Raw genomic sequence first — 23852 nt, forward strand, 5'->3', positions numbered from 1 at the left:
TTTTCAAATCAGTTAGTATTTTGATAATGCAAGCTATTGTATGAAAATTAAAAGTACCCTTGAAAAACTTCTTGATTTAAAAAAAAAAAAAGAAAAACTTCTTGATTTGATAGAGTTCTTAGTGTCGGTTCTTGTGTATCATTCATTATCATTGATATTTCATAGTATTCTTGAGGCTTCTTATGCTTCTTCATAATTGAGAACATTGAGTTTTTGTCACAGCTTTAGAGCAGTTTTATTTATTGAAGAAACACTTTTCACTTGAAGTGACAGGTTTTGCTAGGTCTAGGTCTCTTAATGTATTTCCAGTTAATATTATGTATTTCTTCTGAAGTACAGTTGAGGTGTGTGGAGATCTTGTTCAGAGCCTTTCCTGGATGTGTAACTTTAGAACAACCATCACTTTTCCAGGGTTTCATTCTGTTATCTGAGTGGTCAGACATGTAGAATTCTCCAGACAGAGAGACTAACTTCTATTTACTGTGGGCATAATGCACATTGAGCTTAGTACTTTTTACATTATATTTGTTATTTCACTTCTTCATTCTTACCTTGAACCTCTGAGGTGGTCATTATCATCCCCATTTTACAGATGAGGACACTGTGCTTCAGTGATAGTTTATTAGTAAATAGCAGAGCTCAGATACAGAGTCAGTGTTCACCGCAATAAAGTAAGTCGTCTTCCCATTTAACAGATACAGAAACTCACCTCATACTGAGGTTATGTAACTCACCAAAATAACTAGAACATGACTTGAAACCACGATTTAAACTGAAGCAGGCAGGCTCCAGAGTCCAGGCTTTTAACCACTGTACCGCTCTCCAGTGCAACAGGAAGGATTTTTGTTTAGTGTTCTTTTGGAAAAATCTGTCAATAATTGAAAATGGCTTCAAAGCAAGAAACTTACAGTGAAGGAGCACCTTCCAGAAATTTCACTGACCTCAAATTCTTCTTCAAAAAGTTTTCTTTTTCAAAAGTGACTAGAAGCTCTTGTCACATTAGGTAAGTTGTCACTGGCTTAATCCTTAAACTAAGAAGCTAATACCTCTTAAATAAGCTAATTAGAGAAACTAGCTAATTTTAAGACGTGTCACAGAGACTCAAAAAGCAGAGGATTTTTCCCCCCTAAGGAAATCTATATAAGAAAAAAAACTGAAATGTCATCCTTGCCAAGAGACTAGTTCTGTACTAAATCAGAATGATGTCAAATGATCATGGTTCCTGAGCTAGTTGCTGCTAGTGTTAAAGGTATCAGCCAAGGAAGTGATCATGTCAGCAGTTCAGAAATGCATGTTGAGCATAATAAGAGACTTATACCGCGCATACACACACATACTCATAGGGAGAGAGGAAAACAAAAAATAACAACAGTGAAGTATGAGATTTGGAAAAAGAAAAAAAGTATGAGATTTGGTTTGGGTTCCAGTTGGCTATTTCGAAAAGATTTACATTTTAGGAGAAATGTGATCCAAACTAAACAGCAAATAACCTATAAATGATGTTTTATAAAATGTGTCTAGGGTTTTTTTTTTCCCTCTAAAAATTAACACCAAAATTTTATTTTATTTTTTTTTTTTTTCCATATGTATATGCTGATTTTTATTTTTATTTTTAAGCATTTTTAAATTTTAAAATCTTTAATTTTTCCCAAACATGTTTCCCCATAACATTTGTCATTGCCCTTGCTGCATCTTCAGACATAGACTGGTGTCAGTATACATGTTAGAATGTCATTCTCCCAAAACATCCCGTTCTCTGCACTTCACTCTAATCTTTCTAAACATATTTCTGTTCTTGCTACTTAAAATCTTTATAGTGAGACTCCTCTACACTCTTGAATGTGGAAACCATTCATTTCTCCTTGTTGAAACATGACTATTGGGTCAGTAAAGGACCTTTACATACAGAAGTATGTGTTAAATGAGTGAATAAATTGTAATCTGTTCTCTGCACTGAACTCTGAGGAATCTTTCTAAAACATATTTCTGTTCTTGCTACTTAAAATCTGTCAGTGCCTCCTCCTTGCCCTTGAATGGAATCCAAACTCCCTTCTTGAAACATGACTATTATCGTAAAGGACCTTTACATGCATGGGTACTAAGTTGTTTCAGTTGTATTGGTGCGCAACCCCATGGTCTGTAGCAGGCCAGACTCCTCTGTCCATGGGATTCTCCAGACAAGAATACTAGAGTGGGTTGCCATGGCCTCTCCAGGAGATCTTCCTGACCCAGGGATTGAACCCAAGTCTCCTCTGTCTCCTGCATTGGCAGGCAGGTTCTTTACCCCTAGCACCACCTGGAAAGCCCAGAGGGCCTTTACATTTTTTATCTAGCCCAGGGTTTCTCAGCCTCAACACCATTGACATTTTGGGCCAGATAACTCTTGGTCTGTGGGCTGTCCTGTTTAGTGTACTATGCTCAGGAGTATCCTGGGCCTCTGCCCACTGTCTAGCGGTGTCCCTCCACCCGCAGTTGTGTTGACCAAAACTGTCTCCAGATGTCACCAGATGTCCCCCGGGGAGCAGAGCCACCCCAGATGAAAGCCTCTGCTCTATCTATCTGCTCATATCTCCTGCCTCTCCCCACTCACTCGCATTCTAGCCACACTGGAGGTGTAAAGCTATGTCTTTCCTGAGGGGCTTCACACGTGCTATCTTCCTTTGCCTGGGACACACCTGCCCCAATCCGCTTCTCATCATCCTTTAGATTCCAGCTTAAGTTTCACCTCGAAGGAGGCTTTTCTGGCTCTCCTTAGTTCCTTAGATGGCCCCAGCTTGTGTTACACCTGCATCTTGTATTTCATCCTGCATTTTTCATCCTCATATTCCAATTGAGATTTTTTCCAGTTGAGATCCACTGAAAAGGACAAAACATTGTTTTTGTGGTATTCTTGCCAAAAAAAAAAAAAAAACGCATCTCATCATGCATTTTCCCCAGTTCTATCGAGATTAACTGACATAGAATATTATATCAGTTAAAGATGTATGGCATAATGATTTGATATGTATATAAGTTTAGTTAATAACCATCACCTCACATAGTTACAGAATTTTTTGTGTCATAAGAACTTTTAAAATCTACTCTCTTCAGTCATTTTCAACTATATAATGTAGGACTGTAAACTGTAGTCACCAGGTAGTACATTATGGTAATAATAATAATGTTGCAGATGGATACTGAAATTACCAGGTGACAATTTGGGGAGGAACGGTATTTGCACTAACTCAAAGTAACTCCTCTAAGATATTTAACTATAAAGGATAAGACAGTAGCTTTATAGTAAAGAAACTTGGCAGAAACCTTTACCTTAGCCAAGCAATCAAGGTCAGCACCACCAGTATCAGGACATGTCCCATCATGAACCCTGTGACATGATCCACTGAAAAGAACAAAACATTGTTTTTATGGTATTCTTGCCAAAAAAAATCTCAATTGGAATATGAGGAAAACATGAGAGGAACTCACATTGACTGATACTCAACAAAGTAATGGATCAGTACTCTTCAAAAGTGTCAAGAAAGACAAAGACTGAGGCGCTCTTACAGACTACAAGAGTCTAAGGAGAAATAACAACTGGATAGAATGCTGGATCCGAAAAAGGTCATGAGCAGAAAACTGACAAAATTTGAATACTGCCTCTAGTTCATAGTGTTGTGCCAGTGTTATTTCCTGGTTCCAATAATTATGCTATGATTATGTAAGATGTTAAGGGAAGCTGGGTAAGGAATATACGGAAACACATCTTTTTGCAACATTTAAGTCTAAAATTAGTTCAAAATAAAAAGTTTAAAAAAAAAATCCTACTGCAAAAAAAAGAGCTCCAAGCTGGAAAATTACTGAGGCCAAACCGAAGTCTTGAGCTATTCCTAGCTGCCAGTCCCAGGATGCGAATTACAGCCATAGTTGAGGGAGAAAGGGCAAAGAAAATGTTTTTACCCTGAGCCACGAGGTCACTAGACACAGGAAAAGCCAAACAGACGTAGTGGAAGGGATGTGCTGAGTAGGAAATCAACCAGGTGGTAGTGAGAGAGTTCAAGAAAGAGTGATGAGAAATAAAAAATAAAAATATGAGAGTGTGAAGGAAGGTCAGTGGCAACATCAGAGTTTAAGTAATGCTGGGACCTCCCTGGTGGTCCCATGGTTAAGAGCCTGCACTTCCACTGCAGGGGACACAGATTCAATCCATAGTCAGAATCCCCCATCCTGCATGCCATGTGGCATGACCCCCCAAAAAATTTTAAGTGATGCCAATGACAGCTGATGTGAGAGTTGGACCATAAAAAAGGCTGAGCCCAAAGAATTGATGCTTTTAATTTTGGTGCTGGAGAAGACTTAAAGAGTCTCTTGGACAGAAGATCAAATCAGTCAATCCTAAGGGAAATCAACTCTGAATACTCCTTGGAAGGACTGATGCTGAAGCTGAAGCTTCCAGTACTTTGGCCAACTGATGTGAAGAACTGACTCATCAGAAAAGACCCTGATGCTGGGGAAGATTGAAGGCAGGAGTAGAAGGCAGCAGAGGATGAGATGGTTGGATAGCATCACCATGTCCATCAAGTTGGTGATGCCGTCCAGCCATCTCATTCTCTGTTGTCCCCTTCTCCTCCTGCCCTCAATCTTTCCCAGCATCAGGGTCGTTTCTGATGAGTCAGTTGTTCACATCAGGTGGCCAAAGTATTGGAGCTTCAGCTTCAGCATCAGTCCTTCCAATGAATATTCAGGATTGATTTCCTTTAGGGCTGACTGGTTTGATCTCCTTGCAGTCCAAAGGACTCTCAAGAGTCTTCTCCAACACTCCAACTCAAAAAGCGTCAATTCTTGGCACTCAGCTCTCTTTATGGTCCAACTCTCACATCCATACATGACTGCTGGAAAAACCATAGCTTTGACCAGATGGACCTTTGTTGGCAAAGTAATGTCTCTGTTTCTTCATGTGCTGTCTAAGTTGGTCATAGCTTTTCTTCCAAGGAGTAAGCATCTTTTAATTTCATGGCTGCAGTCACCATCTGCAGTGATTTTGGAGCTCAACAAAATAAAGTCTGTCACTGTTTCTATTGTTTCCCCATCTATTTATCATGAAGTGATGGGACTGGATGCCATGATCATAGTTTTCTGAATGTTGAGTTTTAAGCCAACTTTTTCACTCTCCTCTTTTACTTTCATCAAGAGGCTCTTTAATTCCTCCTCACTTTCTGCCATAAGGGTGATGTCATCTGAAGTTATTGATATTTCTCCCAACAATCTTGATTCCAGCTTGTGCTTCATCCATCCTGGCATTTTGCGCAATGTATTGGGCATATAAGTTAAATAAGCAGGGTGACAATATACAACTTTGACATACTCCATTCCCAATTTGGAACCAGTCCGATTTTCTGTGTCCAGTTCTAACTGTTGCTTCTTGACCTGCATACAGATTTCTCAGGAGGCAGGTAAGGTGGTCTGATATTGCAGTATTATTATTCCAGTAATACCAGTTGGTCTGGTATTACTGGAATAATAGTGACTGAATATAGGCTGTGGTCACTTTCTCAGAGGTGTAGGGAGTGATCTGTTACCCTTCACTATTTGTGTATGCGGGAAAAGTTGTTGTAATATCAACAGATAATTTGGGAGAGATACCAAGTGTTTTTGACAGATTATATGTACATTTACTTACCGTGTAGCTGCCTGGAAATATCTAGTAAGTGACCTATTTTGAGTCAAAGTACAGATTTCATGAAGATGTTGAATGGTCTTTCTGCCTGAAGTCTGCAGAGGAGTTAAGATTTTATATTTGGAATGCCTAAAAATTTTTAAATTCAAAGAAACAAAGGTAGCCCCAGAAGGGGCAACTTTCTCAGTGATCTCTGTTATGTGAAACTTCAGATAGCCAAGAGTGTAGATGATTTTTAATGAAACCATGGCAAGAACCCTCTTCCTAAATTTTAAACTTTTTATCTTCAAACTCGTATCTCATTACTTTAGGTAGAGGGTAAGTTATAGCTGATTTGCTCAGCTGTGCTTTGCCTTGACATAGGAAATCAACTGAGATAAAATATAATGAAAGTTCATATTGATTCAGAGATTTGCTGTTTTCTTTTTATAAAGTGGAGATTTGTGTCCATGTGGATAGAACCACTGACTTTCACTGTTCATTGAGAGGACAGACCAATTGCTGTCAAGCTTTCTCTTTGGATTCCTTACATTGTGTTTAAGATCAGTAATAAAGCAGTGATCAATCTATCTACAGAAGAGAGTGGAGATTTCTAAGTACATCTCCTCATTTCCATTTCCACACTATGCCAGACATCATTGCTTCGCTTATAAGCAATTCCTGTCCTCAGCTTTCCAGGTGTAGTAACATTTCCTATGTTGTTCATTTTTTTAAATGTTAATGAAAAGGATTTCAGATATTTTTTAAAAAGTGATATTGCCAGTATTTGTTAAAGAGCTAGGATGACCATACCTACAGGTTAAGAGTCATTTCAAAGCAGAACACTTTCCTTTTTTTTTTTTTTTACTCTATTTTACTTTACAATACTGTATTGGTTTTGCCATACATCAGCATGCATCTGCCACAGGTGTACATGAGTTCCCAATTCTGAACCCCTCTCCTTCTTCCCTCCCCATACCATCTCTCTGGGTCTTCCCAGTGCACCAGCCCCAAGCATCCTGTATTCTGCATCGAACCTAGACTGGCAATTTCATTTTTTATATGATATTATACATGTTTCAATGCCGTTCTCACAAATCATCTCACCCTCTCCCTGTCCCACAGAGTCCAGAAGTCTGTTCTGTACATCTGTGTCTCTTTGCTGTCTCGCATACAGGGTTATCGTTACCATCTTTCTAAATTCCATATATATGTGTTAGTATGCTGTATTGGTGTTTTTCTTTCTGGCTTACTTCACTCTGTATAATCGGCTCCAGTTTCATCCACCTCATTAGAACTGATTCAAATGTATTATTTTTAATGGCTGAGTAATACTCCATTGTGTATATGTACCACAGCTTTCTTGTCCATTCATCTGCTGATGGACATCTAGGTTGCTTCCGTGTCCTGGCTATTATAAACAATGCTGCGATGAACATTGGGGTACACGTGTCTCTTTCAATTCTGGTTTCTTTGGTGTGTATGCCCAGCAGCAGGATTGCTGGGTCATAAGGCAGTTCTATTTCCAGTTTTTTAAGGAATCTCCACACTATTCTCCATAGTGGCTGTACTAGCTTGCATTTCCACCAACAGTGTAAGAGGGTTCCCTTTTCTCCACACCCTCTCCAGCATTTATTGCTTGTAGACTTTTGGATCGCAGCCATTCTGACTGGTGTGAAATGGTACCTCATTGTGGTTTTGATTTGCATTTCTCTGATAATGAGTGATGTTGAGCATCTTTTCATGTGTTTGTTAGTCATCTGTATGTCTTCTTTGGAGAAATGTCTATTTAGTTTTTTGGCCCGTTTTTTGATTGGGTCATTTATTTTTCTGGAATTGAGCTGCAGGAGTTGTTTGTATATTTTTGAGATTAGTTGTTTGTCAGTTGCTTCATTTGTTATTATTTTCTCCCATTCCAAAGGCTGTCTTTTCACCTTGCTTATGGTTTCCTTTGTTGTGCAAAAGCTTTTAATTTTAATTAGATCCCATTTGTTTATTTTTGCTTTTATTTCCAGTATTCTGGGAGGTGAGTCATAGAGGATCCTGCAGTGATTTATGTCGGAGAGTGTTTTGTCTATCTTCTCCTCTAGGAATTTTATAGTTTCTGGTCTTACATTTAGATCTTTAATCCATTTTGAGTTTATTTTTGTGTATGGTGTTAGAAAGTGTTCTAGTTTCATTATTTTACAAGTGGTTGACCAGTTTTCCCAGCACCACTTGTTGAAGAGATTGTCTTTAATCCATTGTATATTCTTGCCTCCTTTGTTGAAGATAAGGTGTCCATAGGTGTGTGGATTTATCTCTGGGCTTTCTACTTTGTTCCATTGATCTATATTTCTGTCTTTATGCCTGTACCATACTGTCTTGATGACTGTGGCTTTGGAGTCAGGCAGGTTGATTCCTCCAGTTCCATTCTTCTTTCTCAAGATTGCTTTGGCTATTCGAGGTTTTTTGTATTTCCATACAAATTGTGAAATTATTTGTTCTAGCTCTGTGAAAAATACTGCTGGTAGTTTGATAGGTATTGCATTGAATCTGTAGATTGCTTTGGGTAGTATACTCATTTTCACTATATCGATTCTTCTGATCCATGAACATGGTATATTTCTCCATCTATTAGTGTCCTCTTTGATTTCTTTCACCAGTGTTTTATAGTTTTCTATATACAGGTCTCTAGTTTCTTTAGTTAGATGTATTCCTAAGTATTTTATTCTTTTCATTGCAATGGTGAATGGAATTGTTTCCTTAATTTCTTTTTCTACTTTCTCATTATTCGTGTATAGGAATGCAAGGGATTTCTGTGTGTTGATTTTATATCCTGCAACTTTACTATATTCATTGATTAGCTCTAGTAATTTTCTGGTGGAGTCTTTAGGGTTTTCTGTGTAGAGGATCATGTCATCTGCAAACACTGAGAGTTTTACTTCTTCTTTTCCAATTTGGATTCCTTTAATTTCTTTTTCTGTTCTGATTGCTGTGGCCAAAACTTCCAGAACTATGTTGAATAGTAGCGGTGAAAGCGGGCACCCTTGTCTTAGAAAAGTACAACTTTCCAAAACTGAACCAGGAAGAAATAGAAAATCTTAACAGTCCCATCACAAGCACGGAAATTGAAACTATAATCAGAAATCTTCCAGCAAACAAAAGCCCAGGTCCAGACGGCTTCACAGCTGAATTCTACCAAAAATTTCGAGAAGAGCTAACACCTATCCTCCTCAAACTCTTCCAGAAAATTGCAGAGGAAGGTAAACTTGCAGACTCATCCTATGAGGCCACCATCACCCTAATACCAAAACCTGACAAAGATGCCACAAAAAAGAAAACTACAGGCCAATATCACTGATGAACATAGATGCAAAAATCCTTAACAAAATTCTAGCAATCAGAATCCAACAACACATTAAAAAGATCATACACCATGACCAAGTGGGCTTTATCCCAGGGATGCAAGGATTCTTCAGTATCTACAAATCAATGTAATTCACCACATTAACAAATTGAAAAATAAAAGCCATATGATTATCTCAAATAACAGCAGAACACTTTCATGGATGATTCTGTTCTGTGAGAGCTGGGGTCCCAGTAGTATATCTGTGCATGCTCCTAGGGCAAATTTCAAATGCCTGAGGCACAAAGGCAGTAGCTGAAAAGAAAAAAGTGTACAGAACCTTGATGATGACCATAATAATGATGGAGAGGAAGAGGAGAAGAAGACATGGCTGGTGGCGGTGGCATCAGCTAACATGACTGTGCATTTACTGTGTTTTGAGCAGCATGTCAAGTGTGGGCTGTACATTCAGAGTAAATCTCCCCTGCAGTTTCTACATAGGCCCATCACTTTTGTAGGTCGTACTGAGCCAACAGAGTGGTCTAGATTAAAAGAACAACCAGAAGATACAAAGCAAACACTGTGCAAATTTAAACAAATAAAAAAACAGAGCTTAAAATTGCAAGTTCCAGCCAGACTGGCTAGACCCTAGATGATATTAAGATGCATGAATTTTCTGAGTTCTTTGAATTTAACACGTGCATCTGACAAAAATCTCACTCCTTCTTCCTATTATCTAATTCTGATCCTCTCTGTCTCTGGGAGCTTAGAAAACTATTTAATGATAATTCTTAAGTCTACATTATTTTATTTTCTATAATACTGATTACAACACAATTATAATTTTTTAAATATGCCTTATAAGCATATGTTTGTTCAGTCTAACATATGGTATTTCTCTGGTTATTTTATTCCTGATGCTTTGTTACAGTATCAGATTGTTTCATGTACTACTTCATGCTGAATAAATATTAGAGAGATTAATCTTTATTCTCAGGCCTGCTTCCTATTTTAATCTAGAGGAAAAGCTCAGTTTGTATTTATGTTTTAATTATGAATTATGGTACCATGCACATACAAGAGAAATATTGGGTCAAATTTGTTATCTTAGATAAATCAGGGCAGTTTCCAAGTTAACAGCTTTTTTTCCAGTTTAAGAAGTTGAGTGGGGTGACAGAAGATAGCGTTAGAGAATAGCCATACAGTAACCATGACCAGCTTAGTGGCTAAACACACACGCACAACCATGACTGCTGCTCTTGCTGCTGACCAACCTGTCTGCATGCTCATCATTCTTTCTTAGGTGGTTGCCTATCACTATTGCCAAGCAGATAACGCCTACACCTGCCTGGTGCCTGAGTTCGTCCACAACGTTGCTGCGCTGCTCTGCCGCTCCCCTCAGCTGGCAGCCTATCGGGAGCAGCTTCTCCGGGAGCCTCACCTCCAGAGCATGCTGAGTCTTCGGTCCTGTGTTCAAGACCCCATGGCCTCCTTCCGGAGGGGAGTGCTGGAGCCCCTGGAAAATCTCCACAAAGGTACAAATGAGGCTCTGGAGCCCAAGTTCACCTGGGGGCATGTTATAGAAATGATTAGTTTTATCATACTGCCAAAACTTAAATGTTCCTACAGGGTACAGTTAACAAATAAAAGGTTTTACTCAGGGGGAAAAAAAAAATAAGAAATTCCTCCAGGAATTGGTACTTCCTTCTTGCTGCGTAAAAATTCTCATTCTCATTTCCAAATATAATGCATTCTTCTTGAACTAAAGAGAGTTGAGCTTCCAGTCCTTTCTGTGGAGTTCAAATAGATCACTAAAGCCATGGCTTCCTCTCCATGCCATGGAGTTTCTATTGCTTTTTTTTATTACTCCACAGTCAGGTAAAATGAAAGGGTTACATAACTACTTGTATGCAAAAAAAATTACTTAATCATCCACTAAAAGGTATTAAGATATTTTTAAGAATTGGGGGGAAGTGATCGTGTCCATCAGAGAAGGCAGTGGCACCCCACTCCAGTACTCTTGCCTGGAAAATCCCATGGACGGAGGAGCCTGGTAGGCTGCAGTCCATGGGGTCGCTAAGAGTCGGACACAACTGAACGACTTCACTTTCACTTTTCGCTTTCATGCATCGGAAAAGGAAATGACAACCCACTCCAGTATTCTTGCCTGGAGAATCCCAGGGACCGGGGAGCCTGCCGGGCTGCCGTCTATGAGTCGGACACGACTGAAGCGACTTAGCAGCAGTAGCAGCAACAGATCATGTCCATACCTTTTCTTTGTTTTAACTCTGCAACTCTGGTGATATTGTTTTTCAGTTGTGTCCAACTCTTCTTCCCATAGATTGCAGCATGCCACGCTTCCCTGTCCCTCACTATCTCCCGGAGTTTGCTCGAACTCATGTCCATTGATTTGGTGATACCATCCAACCATCTCATTCTCTGTCACCCCCTTCTCCTGCCCTCAATCTTTCCCAGAATCAGGGTCTTTTCCAATGAGTCAGCTCTCTGGTGTTGGCCGAGGCCTAAGTGTAACCACCTCATTCTTCACCTCTGCCCCTTCCCCAGCATGTTCTGTCCATGCTGGGAGCCGAAGAAAAGGACCTGAGTAAGCATGAGACGCCTGAGCAATCCTGTTAATCCCTGAGAGAGTTACATACTTTCCTTGAACATTTCTCAGGTACTCGTATAAGAATTTGCATTCTCCTGACCACTGTCTCATTATGTCGACTTCCATGCTCATCACCATGTATCAGTTTTTCTTCTCGACTCCGATAACCTCTGTCTATAGCTCTGCTACCTACCAATCAGCTTTCCCACACCCTAGACATTTTTAACATTGAGATTTCACCACAAATATTTAACATGTTTTTTGTCCATTCAGTCAACCTTTCAGTTCAGTTCAGTTCAGTCGCTCAGTCGCGTCCGACTCTTTGCGACCCCATGAATCGCAGCACACCAGGCCTCCTTATGCCAAAGTCAACCTTTAAATCCCATTAATTGTGCCTTCTTGATGTTTCTCACATCTCGAAATCATTTCTGCCACTGTCACCCTAAAGGCTGCTCAGCTGCCTGTGACATCACATATGTGTTGCTGCCCTTCCTGGTCTTTGGACTTCTGGTCTAGTGCTGTTTTCACATCATAACACATTTGGAAAATTATTCAAATGTATATAGCACACAAGGATAAAAAATCAAGACTCCTCATGGCTGGACATCACTGGCTCTGAGGGTACAGCTGCATGGAGCTCCTGATGCCCAGAGGGCTGAAGGAATTCGTGTTTAGGTGCATCTCTAACCCATTCATGGCATTCCTGGCGGGTAATATCTGCCCCAGTCTCTACAATCTTCTAGACTTTACGTACTGCTTCCAGATAAAGCTTTATAAAACAGTGCTCTGGTCACTGAATTTCCCTGTTCAGAAACCTCCAATGACTCCCTGTTACCTCACTGAATTAACTTCCAGCTCCTTAGTCTGTCATTTAAGGTATTTAATGGCCTGGATCCAACCTACTTTCTAGCCTTATGATCCACTTTTACCCTTATGAACCCTGTGTTTACATATAAACCAAAATATTCACAAATCTCTAAATACTTCCTTACATTTTCCTGCCTCCATACATCTGCTCATTGATTCCATTTCATGATATGCGTTCTCCTCACATCTCAGAATCCTACCCATCTTTCATGGACCACCTTAAATACCACCTTATTCATGAAATACCTGCTGATCCACCTACTTCCTCCAGTAAGTTACAGTGTCCTTCCAAATTGACATTCAGTTCAGTTCAGTCGCTCAGTCATGTCCGACTCTTTGCAACCCCATGAATCGCAGCACACCAGGCCTCCCTGTCCATCACCAACTCCTGGAGTCCACTCAGACTCACGTCCATCAAGTCAGTGATGCCATCCAGCTATCTCATCCTCTGTCTTCTCCTTCTCCTCTTGCCCCGAATCCCTCCCAGCATCAGAGTCTTTTCCAGTGAGTCAACTCTTCGCATGGGGTAGCCAAAGTACTGGAGTTTCAACTTCAGCATCATTCCTTCCAAAGGAATCCCAGGGCTGATCTCCTTCAGAATGGACTGGTTGGATCTCCTTGCAGTCCAAGGGACTCTCGAGTCTTCTCCAGCACCACAGTTAAAAAGCATCAATACTTCGGTGCTCAGCCTTCTTCACAGTCCAACTCTCACATCCATACATGACCACTGGAAAAACCATAGCCTTGACTAGATGGACCTTAGTCGGCAAAGTAATATCTATGCTTTTGAATATACTATCTAGGTTGATCATAACTTTTCTTCCAAGGAGTAAGTGTCTTTTAATTTCATGGCTGCAGTCACAATCTGCAGTGATTTTGGAGCCCAAAAATATAAAGTCTGACACTGTTTCTACTGTTTCCCATCTATTTCCCATGAAGTGATGGGACTGGATGCCATGATCTTCGTTTTCTGAATGTTGAGCTTTAAGCCAACTTTTTCACTCTCCACTTTCACTTTCAGCAAGAGGCTTTTTAGTTCCTCTTCACTAGGGTTTTTTAAATATCTTACTTACGGTATTTCATATATTACTGCATGTTTAATAGAACTTCAGTTTTTGTTACTAACATTTATTGCACTTTTATTATATGTCAGATATACTTTGTGCTTTATAGGAATTAGTTATATCTATACTTATTCCTTTGTCTGACTTATATGCTGTTGAGGCTAAGAACTTATTCAGCTTTTATCCTTCATGGTGATTCCCTCAACCATGAACGTAGCAGGCATTTCAGGACATAAATTTTGAACAAATAAGTGAAGATAGAAATTGCTCCCATATAGGGTACCTTGAGGGAAGGTCAGTGATACAGGATCTACATCTGAGTGCTAATTTAAGGGAAAGATTCAAATACTTGCAGGCTCAGCTCTAGATTCTCAACCATAGTTCATGTGTTTTATAATTTTGCTACTAAATATATTTGTTGCTCATTTAGGTCTCCAAAACCAGCTTTAGATATCCCCATTAATAAATGTTCTCTGAGTGAATTTAATTATTCTATCAAATTACCATGTTGTTACCCTGAAAACAAATTCACCATCATGAGCAACAGCTGGAAACACAATTTGTAAAATAAATGAAATACTGAAAATTATTTTATTAATCCCAAAGAGACTGGAAAGAAAAAAACAGAATATATATATATATTTTTAAAGTATGGAACAAGCAAAATGAAAGACTTATATCAACTGTATCAGTAATTACATTAAATTTAAATGGACCAAATAATTCTGTTAAAAGGCAGAAACCATCACACTGAATTATAAAAGCAAGACCCAGTAATATGCCATGTGCAGAAAAGTTTATATAAAGACACAGATTCAAAGTGAAAGAGTAGAAAAATATGTACCCTATAAACATGGAGCATAAAAAAGCTGGAGTGAGTATATTCATGTGAGGAGGAGTGGACTTCAAGACAAGGAGTATGACCAGAGGGGCATTTCATAAACATAAAAGGACCAGTTCATCAAAAGATAAAATAATCCTAAATGTGCATGAACCTAATAGTGAAGTTTCAAAATACGTGAATCAAAAACTAAACTAGAACTAAAGAGCTAAATAGACAAATAATTATAGTTGGAGATTTTAACTTCTCTGTCTCAATAACTGTTAGAACAAATAGACAGAAAATTAGTAAGTATATAGAAGATTTTAACAACACTGTCAACCAATTTGACCCAGTTGGCATTTGTAGAACACTTTCAATAACTGCATAATACGCATTCTTTTCAAGGGCACAAGGATTGTATCTGGGCCATAAGATAAGTCTGAATTCAAAAAACTAAAACCTTACAGAAAATGTTCTCTGAGATAATGGAATTTAATTAGAAATCAATACACAGAAAATCCCCAGATATTTAGGAATTTAGCAGTGCAGTTCTAAACAACCCACGAGACAAGGAAGAAACCACAAAGGAAATTATAAAAACTTCAAACTGAGTAGTAAAAAATCAATGATTAAGTTTATGAGTTAGTAAACTAGAAAAAAATGAGGAAAATAAACCCAGAGTAAGCAGAAAGAATTAATAAAAAAGCAAGAGCTGCAACCTGTGGAATAGAAAAAAAAAATTTAATATTTTTTAAAATTATAATTTATAGCAATAAATTCAACAACTTAAATTGGGCAAATTCTATAAAAAACACAACTTACACAAAAGTGACTCAAAAGGAAAGAAAAAAATCTGAATAACTCTTATCTGTTTAATTTGTAGCTCTTACCTATTTAAGTTCAAATGAAAATAAACCTCTAAAAAGAAAACTCCGGGCTCAAATGGTTTTATTAATGAGTTGTATCCAGCATTTAAAGAAGAAATAGTATAAATCTTGCATAAATGTTTTCATAAAATAAAGGAGAAGAGAACATTTCTCAGTTCATTTTATTAGACAAGCATACTGCTGAAACCAACATTTGGTAAAGACCATACAAGAAAAGAAAATTACAGTCAAGAATTCCTCATGACCATAATAGCAAAATCCTGGGAAAAACAAAATAGCAAATTGATTAGTTCTATTTGATCAGGAATACAATGTTTAACATTTGAAAGTTAATTAGTGTGACTCATCATACTAGCAGAATAAATGAGAAAATCTATGTCTTTATGTAAACATATATTTATAATCTCAATAAATGCAGAAAAAATAATTACAATTAATAGTAAAAATGGTCTGCAAACTAGGAATAGAAGAAAACTTAGTCTCATAAAGGACAACTCCAAAACATATACAATGAAATATTAAATACATTTCCCCTTTTATCAGGAGCTTGATGACTTACTTTTGACATTCTTCAGTGGTCCAAGGTAGTGCAGTTAAGAAAACAAACAAGCAAACAGGATTAAGATTGGAAAGGAAGAAGTAAAACTTGCTTTATTTGCTGATGTGCTTGTTTACTGGAACACTATACAGAATCTATGAAAGAAAAGAAAAGCCTACTAGAATTAGTAAATGTAGAGCTACCTTCGACATGGTCAGTATGTGATATCTATTGTGATGGCATCACGGACCTGATAGACATGGGTTTGAGCAAGCTCCAGGAGTTGGTGATGGAGTTGCAGCCTGCCATGCTGCAGTCTATGGGGTCACAGAAAGTCGGACACAGCTGAGCGACTGAACTGAACTGAATTGTGTTTATATACTAGCAGGAAACACCTGAAAATTTTAAAAAGTAGTGTGGGAGTTTTAAAACATGGCTGCAAATTCTTTGACATTCCTCCCATCCAGAGTTAGAGTGAGTCGCCTTCCCTTGAATCTTAGCAAGCTTGTGACTGCTTCAACCAAGAAAGTATGACAAAACGATGCTGTGTATAGTTGAGGCTAGGTTATAAGTGGCCATCCTGTTCCCATCTTGTTTACTGAAACACTTGTTTTTGGGAGACACATTGCCATGTCACTGGTGGCTCAATGATAAAGAATCCGCTTGCTAATGCAGAAAATACAGGTTCAGTTCCTGGGTCAGGAAGATCCCCTGAAGAAGGAGATGACAACCCACTCTAATATTCTTGCCTGGGAAATCCCATGGACAGAGGATATTGGTGAGCCAATGAGGTCGCGAAAGAGTCAGACACAACTCAGCAACCAAACAACAACAATTGCCATGTGAAAAGACTGACTTCTTTGAGTTCATTAAGAAGTACAGACCACATGCAGCAGCTATATTTATGTAAGTTTTCCAGTTGACTGTTCTAGTCAGTCAAGTCATTCTGGCCTGGATACCAGACGTGTGGGTTTTTGTTGCAGATGATTCCATTTCCCAGCCATTTGAGTAACAGCTTTTTGATGGAACAGTAGATAACTGGAGCAAATACTATTTTCTATAGAACCAAAATGCTTAAGAATAAATTTAACAAAAGATGTGTCAAGAGTTCCACTGTGAGAACTATAAAACATGCAAAGCAAAATTGAAGAAGTTAGTAAATGGAAGAGGTATGCCATGTTTGTAGATTGAAGTTTTTCCCCAAATTGGTCTATAGATTCAACATAATCCCAATCAAAATCCCAGCAGGATTTTTTTTTTTTTTACAACTTTCAGAAATTCAAAGAACCATGAATAGCCAAAACAATCTTAAAAAAAAAAAAGGATTGGAAGACCAACAGTTATAAGCCAACAGTATCTGGTTTCAAGACTTAATTTAAAGCTATAGAAATCATGACAGGTAGTAATATGTTAGTATATGTTTAACAATCAGCCCAGGGACAGGGGCATGATTTGACCATAAAAAAAACTTAACAATCAGCTCTCATGAGCCAACTTGAGCCAGCTCTAGCACTCCACTGACAGAGTGGTATTCCCACAAGGAGAGATAAACAGATCAATGGAATACAATGGAGAATCTAAAGATAAACCCATAATATGGAGTCAGTTGACCACCTTCAAAGATGCCAAGATAATTTGGAAAAAAGAATTTTTTTGTCATCACATGATGCTACAACAACTGGATACCAGTATGGGAAAAATTAATCCTTATCTTGCATCATACACAAAAATTAACTTGAGATTTTATCCAAAATATAAAAGCAAAATCTCTAAAGCTAATAGAAAAAAACTTGGAATATCCTCACAACCTTGGGGTAGGTAAAGATTTCTTAGGTCGTAAAAATCATTAATCATGTAAGAAAAAATTAATAAATTGGACTTCATCAAAATTTTAAATGTCTGCTCAACATAAGATACTACTAAGAAAAAGGAAAAGAAAATCACAAAGGGAGAGAAAATAATTCACTCTGTGTGTGCACACTCGTGTGTGTGTATGTGACATAGTGCTTATATCCATGGTATTTAAAGAATTTCAGTAAGTTATTGAAGAAAGGATAAATCAATTCTGAAATGGACAAAAGATTTAGGTGCTTCACAAAAGAAGATATATAAATAGCCTATCAGCACATAAAAATGTGTTTGCTGTCATCAGGCAAATACAAATTTAAATCACAATGAGATACCACTTTACATCCACCACAGTGGTAAAATTTTAAAAGCTGAGCATCAAATGTTGTTGAGGTACACAAGTAGAACCCTTACATATCACTGGTGGGAGTTTAAAGTGGTACAACTACTTTGGAAAACTAGTTGACCATTCCTTATAAAGTTAAATATGAATCTGCGTTATGACCAAGCAATTCTAATTCTTATGACCAAACAACTTCAAGCAAAATACATTTCAGGTAAACGTATTTACCCAAAAAGAAATGAAAACATATATCTACAAAAAGACTCATGCAAGAATGTTTATATCAAAGATTATTCATAGTGGTTAAGAACTGAAAACACCCCAAGGATCCTTCAACAAAAGCATACATAAACAAATTGTATATTCATTTGATGCATACTAAATGAATTCTTAATATGCTTCTTAGTAATAAAAGGAACAAATTAATAGTAAACTCAACAATGTGAAAGTGAAAGAAAGTGATATCAAACTCAACAATGTATTGATAGATAAATCTCAAAAACTTTATGTTAATCATAAGAAGCAAGTATAATCAATGGTGATGTGAATCAGAACAGTGGTGCCTATTGAGCACTGGACCTCTGGGGTAATGGAGATGTTCTATCTTTGCTCAGGATGTTAGTTACAAGGGTATATGTGTTTGTCAAAACTCATCAAATGTGTATAGTTTAGATCTTCACAATGAATTGTATTAATTATATATAAATTTTTATCACAATAGTTTTTAAAATAGGGAATTTTTTAAGGTAACTGGAGTTTTCTTCCCAGAAAGGTTCAGTAGAAACAGTTTCTATTTAAATTCAGGAGCTACATTTCAACTTATAAATTATTCTTTAAAAAATGAGAGTCAACATTTTTCACATTTCTTTAAGGGTTCTACAAGTGTGGTGACTAAAACACAAACACAGATACATATAAAACAAATGGAAATGCTTCAGAGTTTCTTGATGAACTTTTGCTTTGGCCATCAAGATGAAATGAAAGGTGATACTTGTTTGTTATCACAACTAAAAGGAAGTGCACGTAAAGTGCAGCTTTTTTGAACAGAAAATGTTGTCTTATGTGAGCCTTCTTTTCATTTTTGAGAATCCCTATATAATATACCAGTAATATTAATACAGTAGAATCTCATGCACTAAGATCCAGTTTTGCCTTTGGTTCTAGCTGTGCCCTGTTCTCTTGCAGTCTCTTTAATTCTTGTTTCTCTCAGTTATCTAGAGAGAATCTTAGAACAGGACTACTAAGGAAGACAGTTCCAAGTATTTATTAAGCATATATGTAAGTGAGGGCAGTGGGGCATCCCTGGTGAGTACATATGTACAGGGAATTTAAAACAAGGGTTAACAGGCTTCAGAGACCTTTCCAGGGACTTGTCAGCCAGAACAGTGGCTCCTAAGCATCAGTCCGTTTAAAGTTTTCATTAGTCCATGACAAAATAAGAAAATAGAAACAGCCTAGAATTTGTGTGGATGTAAAACACAGATGTGGTTTTGCATAGACATATATGTAAAAGTTAGATAATATCTCTCTTCTTCTAATGTTAAAATATTTTTATTCTATGAAATAATGGTAGTAGTTGTACTATACATGTTCTTACATGGCAAATTATGAAGCAGATCCTTCATTGATCCTCAATGTTTCTAAAATTTTCATTGATAAAATCTTTTAAAAGCTACTGAGTCAGAGTATGTATTTAAATATACAAAGTTTGAAATGAGCAAGCATTCTTGTAAGGCTGGCTGCATTTGAAAGGCAAAGTCAAAAGATCACTAAGGTCTCACTTAAATTTATAATTGATCATTTAACAAAAGAAAACGGAATTTTTTAGGTTTAAGTGAGTCACATTTTTTTAAAAAGAAATGATATATTACTTACTCCTTGGATGAATATTATAGTCTACTGGGAATTTATGGAAATGAAAATTTAATTTTATTAGCGTTTGAGTTATTTCATTCATTAAAATGTTCAGATGATAATTTAGAGCATGTTCTTGATCTTGATCCTTGAAATGTTTTCCCAAAGAAAATTTCAACAGATGTGTGCATTATCATCAGCCTTTTTCTCCAGTTGATGATCATGGCTTTCCTACGACGGAGCCTGGGTGAAGTTAAAGGGGGTCTGACTGAAGTGATGGAGACAGTGGTATGCTTGTAAATTTTAACAACCAGCTGTAGGAAGGAGGGCTTGTAACATTTGCAGTTAAGAGTTAGAGTCAGTCGCTAAGAGTTAGCAACTAAACAACAACAAATTGTATAAATAAATAGTCCCACTTGGACCCATTTGAAGCTACCAGTTGCTTAACAACCAACTCCTGAAAATATTTCAGTGGATTCTCCTGAACCACACAGGATGGCTCCAGCACATCTCGGGGTGGGGCTGGTGATGGTGCTCACTCACCGTGGACAGCTGTAATGTATCTGCTGAGCAGAATGCAATAAAGACATGATTTTGCTTAAAGGAGCCATGGTCCTCAAAATCAAGAACTTAAGGACCCCCCATTTGGTGGGTAAATTCCAATTCGTTCCAAGCAGCTCCTCTCTCTTCCTTTATAAATTCTTTTTACTCCCTAAAGGAACAATGTATTTTCTTAGCTCTACATCATCTAGAATGACATTTCATTAATAATCAGTTAATAGAGCTGAAATCCATCATTTCTCTTCCTAAAGTCACCAGACGAAAGTAATACTTGAACTATTCATTATTTGAGAACTGATTTATAGTACTTAAGCTATTGAAATTAAATTTCTTTATGTAAAGCTAGTACTTTAGAGGGGAAATATAAAGTTGTATTAATCATGCAAAAAATCTGCATACAATTTGAAACAAAAATATATAGAGTTTTGATTGGTTTTGACTCTTTCAAAGGCTAACGGAACCAACATGGTACCAAAGTCCACAGACTTCCTTCTGTCCCCAGCTTCACCTTCTTTTTCTTGCTCACATGTTTCCTGCTTCAGGCATCCCAGTGACTTCTCTCTTTCTTCCCCCATGCTTTCCTCTGTTTTAGAACCTGTAAGTTCAGTTCAGTCACTCAGTCATGTCTGACTCTTTGCAACCCCATGGACTGTAGCACGCCAGCCTTCCCTGTCCATCACCAACTCCCTGAACATACTCAAACTCATGTCCATCAAGTCGGTGATGCTATCCAACCATTGCGTCCTCTGTCATCCCTTTCTCCCACCTTCAAGCTTTCCCAGCATCAGGGTCTTTTCCAGTGAGTCAGCTCTTTGCATCAAGTGGCCAAAATGTTGGAGTTTCAGCTTCAGCAACAGTCCTTCCAATGAATATTCAGGACTGATTTCCTTTAGGATGGACTGGTTGGATCTTCTGGCAGTCCAAGGGGTCTTTTCCAACACCACAGTTCTAAAGCATCAATTCTTCAGTGCCAAGCTCTCCTTATAGTTCAGCTCTCACATCCATACATGACTACTGGAAAACCCATAGCTTTGACTAGATGGACCTTTGTTAGCAAAGTAGTGTCTCTGCTTTTTCATATGCTGTCTAGGTTGGTCATAGCTTTTCTTCCAAGGAGCAAGCGTTTTTTAATTTCATGGCTGTAGTCACCATCTGCAGTGATTCTGGAGCCCAAAAAAATAAAGTCTCTCACTGTTTCCATTGTTTCCCCATCTATTTGCCATGAAGTGTTGGGACCGGATGCCATGATTTTCGTTTTCTGAATGTTTAGTTTTAAGCCAGCTTTTTCGCTCTCCTCTTTCACTTTCATCAAGAGGCTCTTTAGTTCTTCACTTTCTGCCATAAGGGTGGTGTCGTCTGCCTATCTGAGGTTATTGATATTTCTCCCAGCAGTCTTGATTCCAGCTTGTGCTTCATCCAGCCCACCATTTTGTGTGATGTACTCTGTATATAAGTTAAATAAACAGGGTGACAATATACAGCCTTGATGTACTCCTTTCCCAATTTGGAACCAGTCTGTTGTTCCATGTCCAGTTCTAACTGTTGCTTCCTGACCTGCATACAGATTTCTCAGGAAGCCTTCTGCCTTAGAACGTGTAAAGGTCCTGCTAACTAGGAACTTTTACTTGTTCTTTGCAGTTCATTTATACTACAGTGTTCATTCAGCCTGGAGATTTTTAAATCTCTTATTGTTCAATATTGTTTGAGAATCAGTAAGCATTTCATGGGAGTAGAAGCCTGAAATCTTACACAAGTCTTCTACAGTCCAGCCCTAAAGATAAACTGATTTTGTCAATTAGGATAATATAGAATCCAGGAGGGAAAAGGAAACAAAAGTGGCAGATATTTGTCTTTCCTACCTGACTTCTTCCCTGGGAAAATCACATGAGGTTCTGGTCTCATTGAAGCTGCTTCAGATGTAGTCTAGGAAGCTGCTAGTTCTGTAAGATCTCAGAATCCAACCTGCCTACTTATAGGTCTGTCTATTGGCTGGGATTCCTTTTCTCTGTCCCTTCATCTTTTCCATCCCACTGCATATTCACATACAGTCCTATATACTGCTTTAGACTTCAGGTTAAACTTTTTATTTATCTGTTTATTTTTGGCAGTTCCCAGAGGAACATGTGATATTGTTCTCTTTAAGATGGTCAGAAGGGGTGGAAAAAACATTCTTTCCCAGCTTTTTCAAGTGTGTGAGAAAAATGAATTCACATGTGCAGATTCTCACACATGCAACGCTCAGACTGTCTTACAGCTGATAACATGGGAGAAATGTTGCTGATGATACATGTGCTTTATAGATTATTTATGTGACAAACGTGTTTGTACCTGGTGAAAAACAAAATAAACTCACTAAACGAATTATTCCATGTCTTTATAATAAATTATGTGTGCTGAGCATTCACTAAACACCAGAGACCTTTTAAAATTTTTCCTCCCAAATAGATACGTGATCAAAGACCCAAAAAGAGCTCACTTATCTCCTTGGTAATTATTTAGTAATTTGTTTCTTTCTATCTCAGAGAGAAAAATTCCAGATGAAGATTTCATCATCTTAATTGATGGATTAAATGAAGCAGAATTTCACAAACCGGATTATGGGGATACAATTGTATCATTTCTGAGTAAAATGATTGGAAAATTTCCTTCCTGGCTCAAGCTAATTGTAACAGTTAGGACCAGTTTACAGGTATGTGTTTGTTTGCTTTTGGACCCACAAATTATTTCCCTTGGAGAGTGCTTAAACTGAAAAGTTTAGGTCCTTGTACCCTTAGTAGTGAGCTATTCTAAATCTTTGCCATGTTATAGAGCATTAGCAAGAGTAATTCCTGAAGAGAATATTTTGAGAGTAAGTGGTACAGTCTAGAGAGACCATTTTCAATATTTGACTATCTTAGCTCAAATTCCCATTCCCATTGCTCTGGGTAAGTTTTAATAAAGTGTCCCTCAAAATAGCATGAAAGAAAGTCCATTTTTCTAGGCTTTGTCCTGAGGATAGCAAAGCAAATAGATCCTCTAACACATTTACTGTTTGACTTTTGTTTTATATTTTCTATCATTTAATGCCGGGAAAAATCCAGTTCAGTGTACAGTGTAGAGTCAGATTTTCTAGTTCTTCCTTCTGTTTCTCAACTTTTCATAGCATGAAGATGGACTTTCTTCTGTATATACCTTTTTCTAAGAAATATTGCCACGATTCAGGCTTTATATTAAATTTACTACCCCTGGGAGATAATTTTTTTAAATTACCTTCTCTGTTTACTCACTGATCACTCACTTTATGGCCCAGAAGAATGACTAGGAATGTTGGAACTGAAATCTGTAGACACATGGGCTAAAGGATAAATGAAATGACTCCACCTTCTCTACTATTCATGGTATACCTGAGTTGATATTTTCCGTTCTTTACATATTCACATTTGGTTTGAAACAGGGTTTCTCAACTTTTTTTCCCCAAACCATAGCTTCTTTTGATGAACATTGAAATCTCGCATTGGGA

General features: G+C 37.7%; 1 protein-coding gene across 7 annotated transcripts in view; it reads left to right on the forward strand.

Moving 5' to 3' along the window:
- The window catches only part of TANC2 (tetratricopeptide repeat, ankyrin repeat and coiled-coil containing 2), a 371608-nt gene that overhangs the window by 284845 nt on the left and 62911 nt on the right, over positions 1–23852 (forward strand). For all 7 annotated transcript variants that reach the window (XM_042256150.2, XM_027974357.3, XM_042256152.2 and 4 more), the window contains 2 exons: positions 10264–10495; positions 22876–23042. In XM_042256150.2, the coding sequence (XP_042112084.1) occupies positions 10264–10495; positions 22876–23042 (399 nt within the window). The remainder of the gene's footprint in view (positions 1–10263; positions 10496–22875; positions 23043–23852) is intronic.

The sequence above is a fragment of the Ovis aries genome, chromosome 11 (assembly GCF_016772045.2).
Source record: "Ovis aries strain OAR_USU_Benz2616 breed Rambouillet chromosome 11, ARS-UI_Ramb_v3.0, whole genome shotgun sequence".
Classification (NCBI taxonomy): domain Eukaryota; kingdom Metazoa; phylum Chordata; class Mammalia; order Artiodactyla; family Bovidae; genus Ovis; species Ovis aries.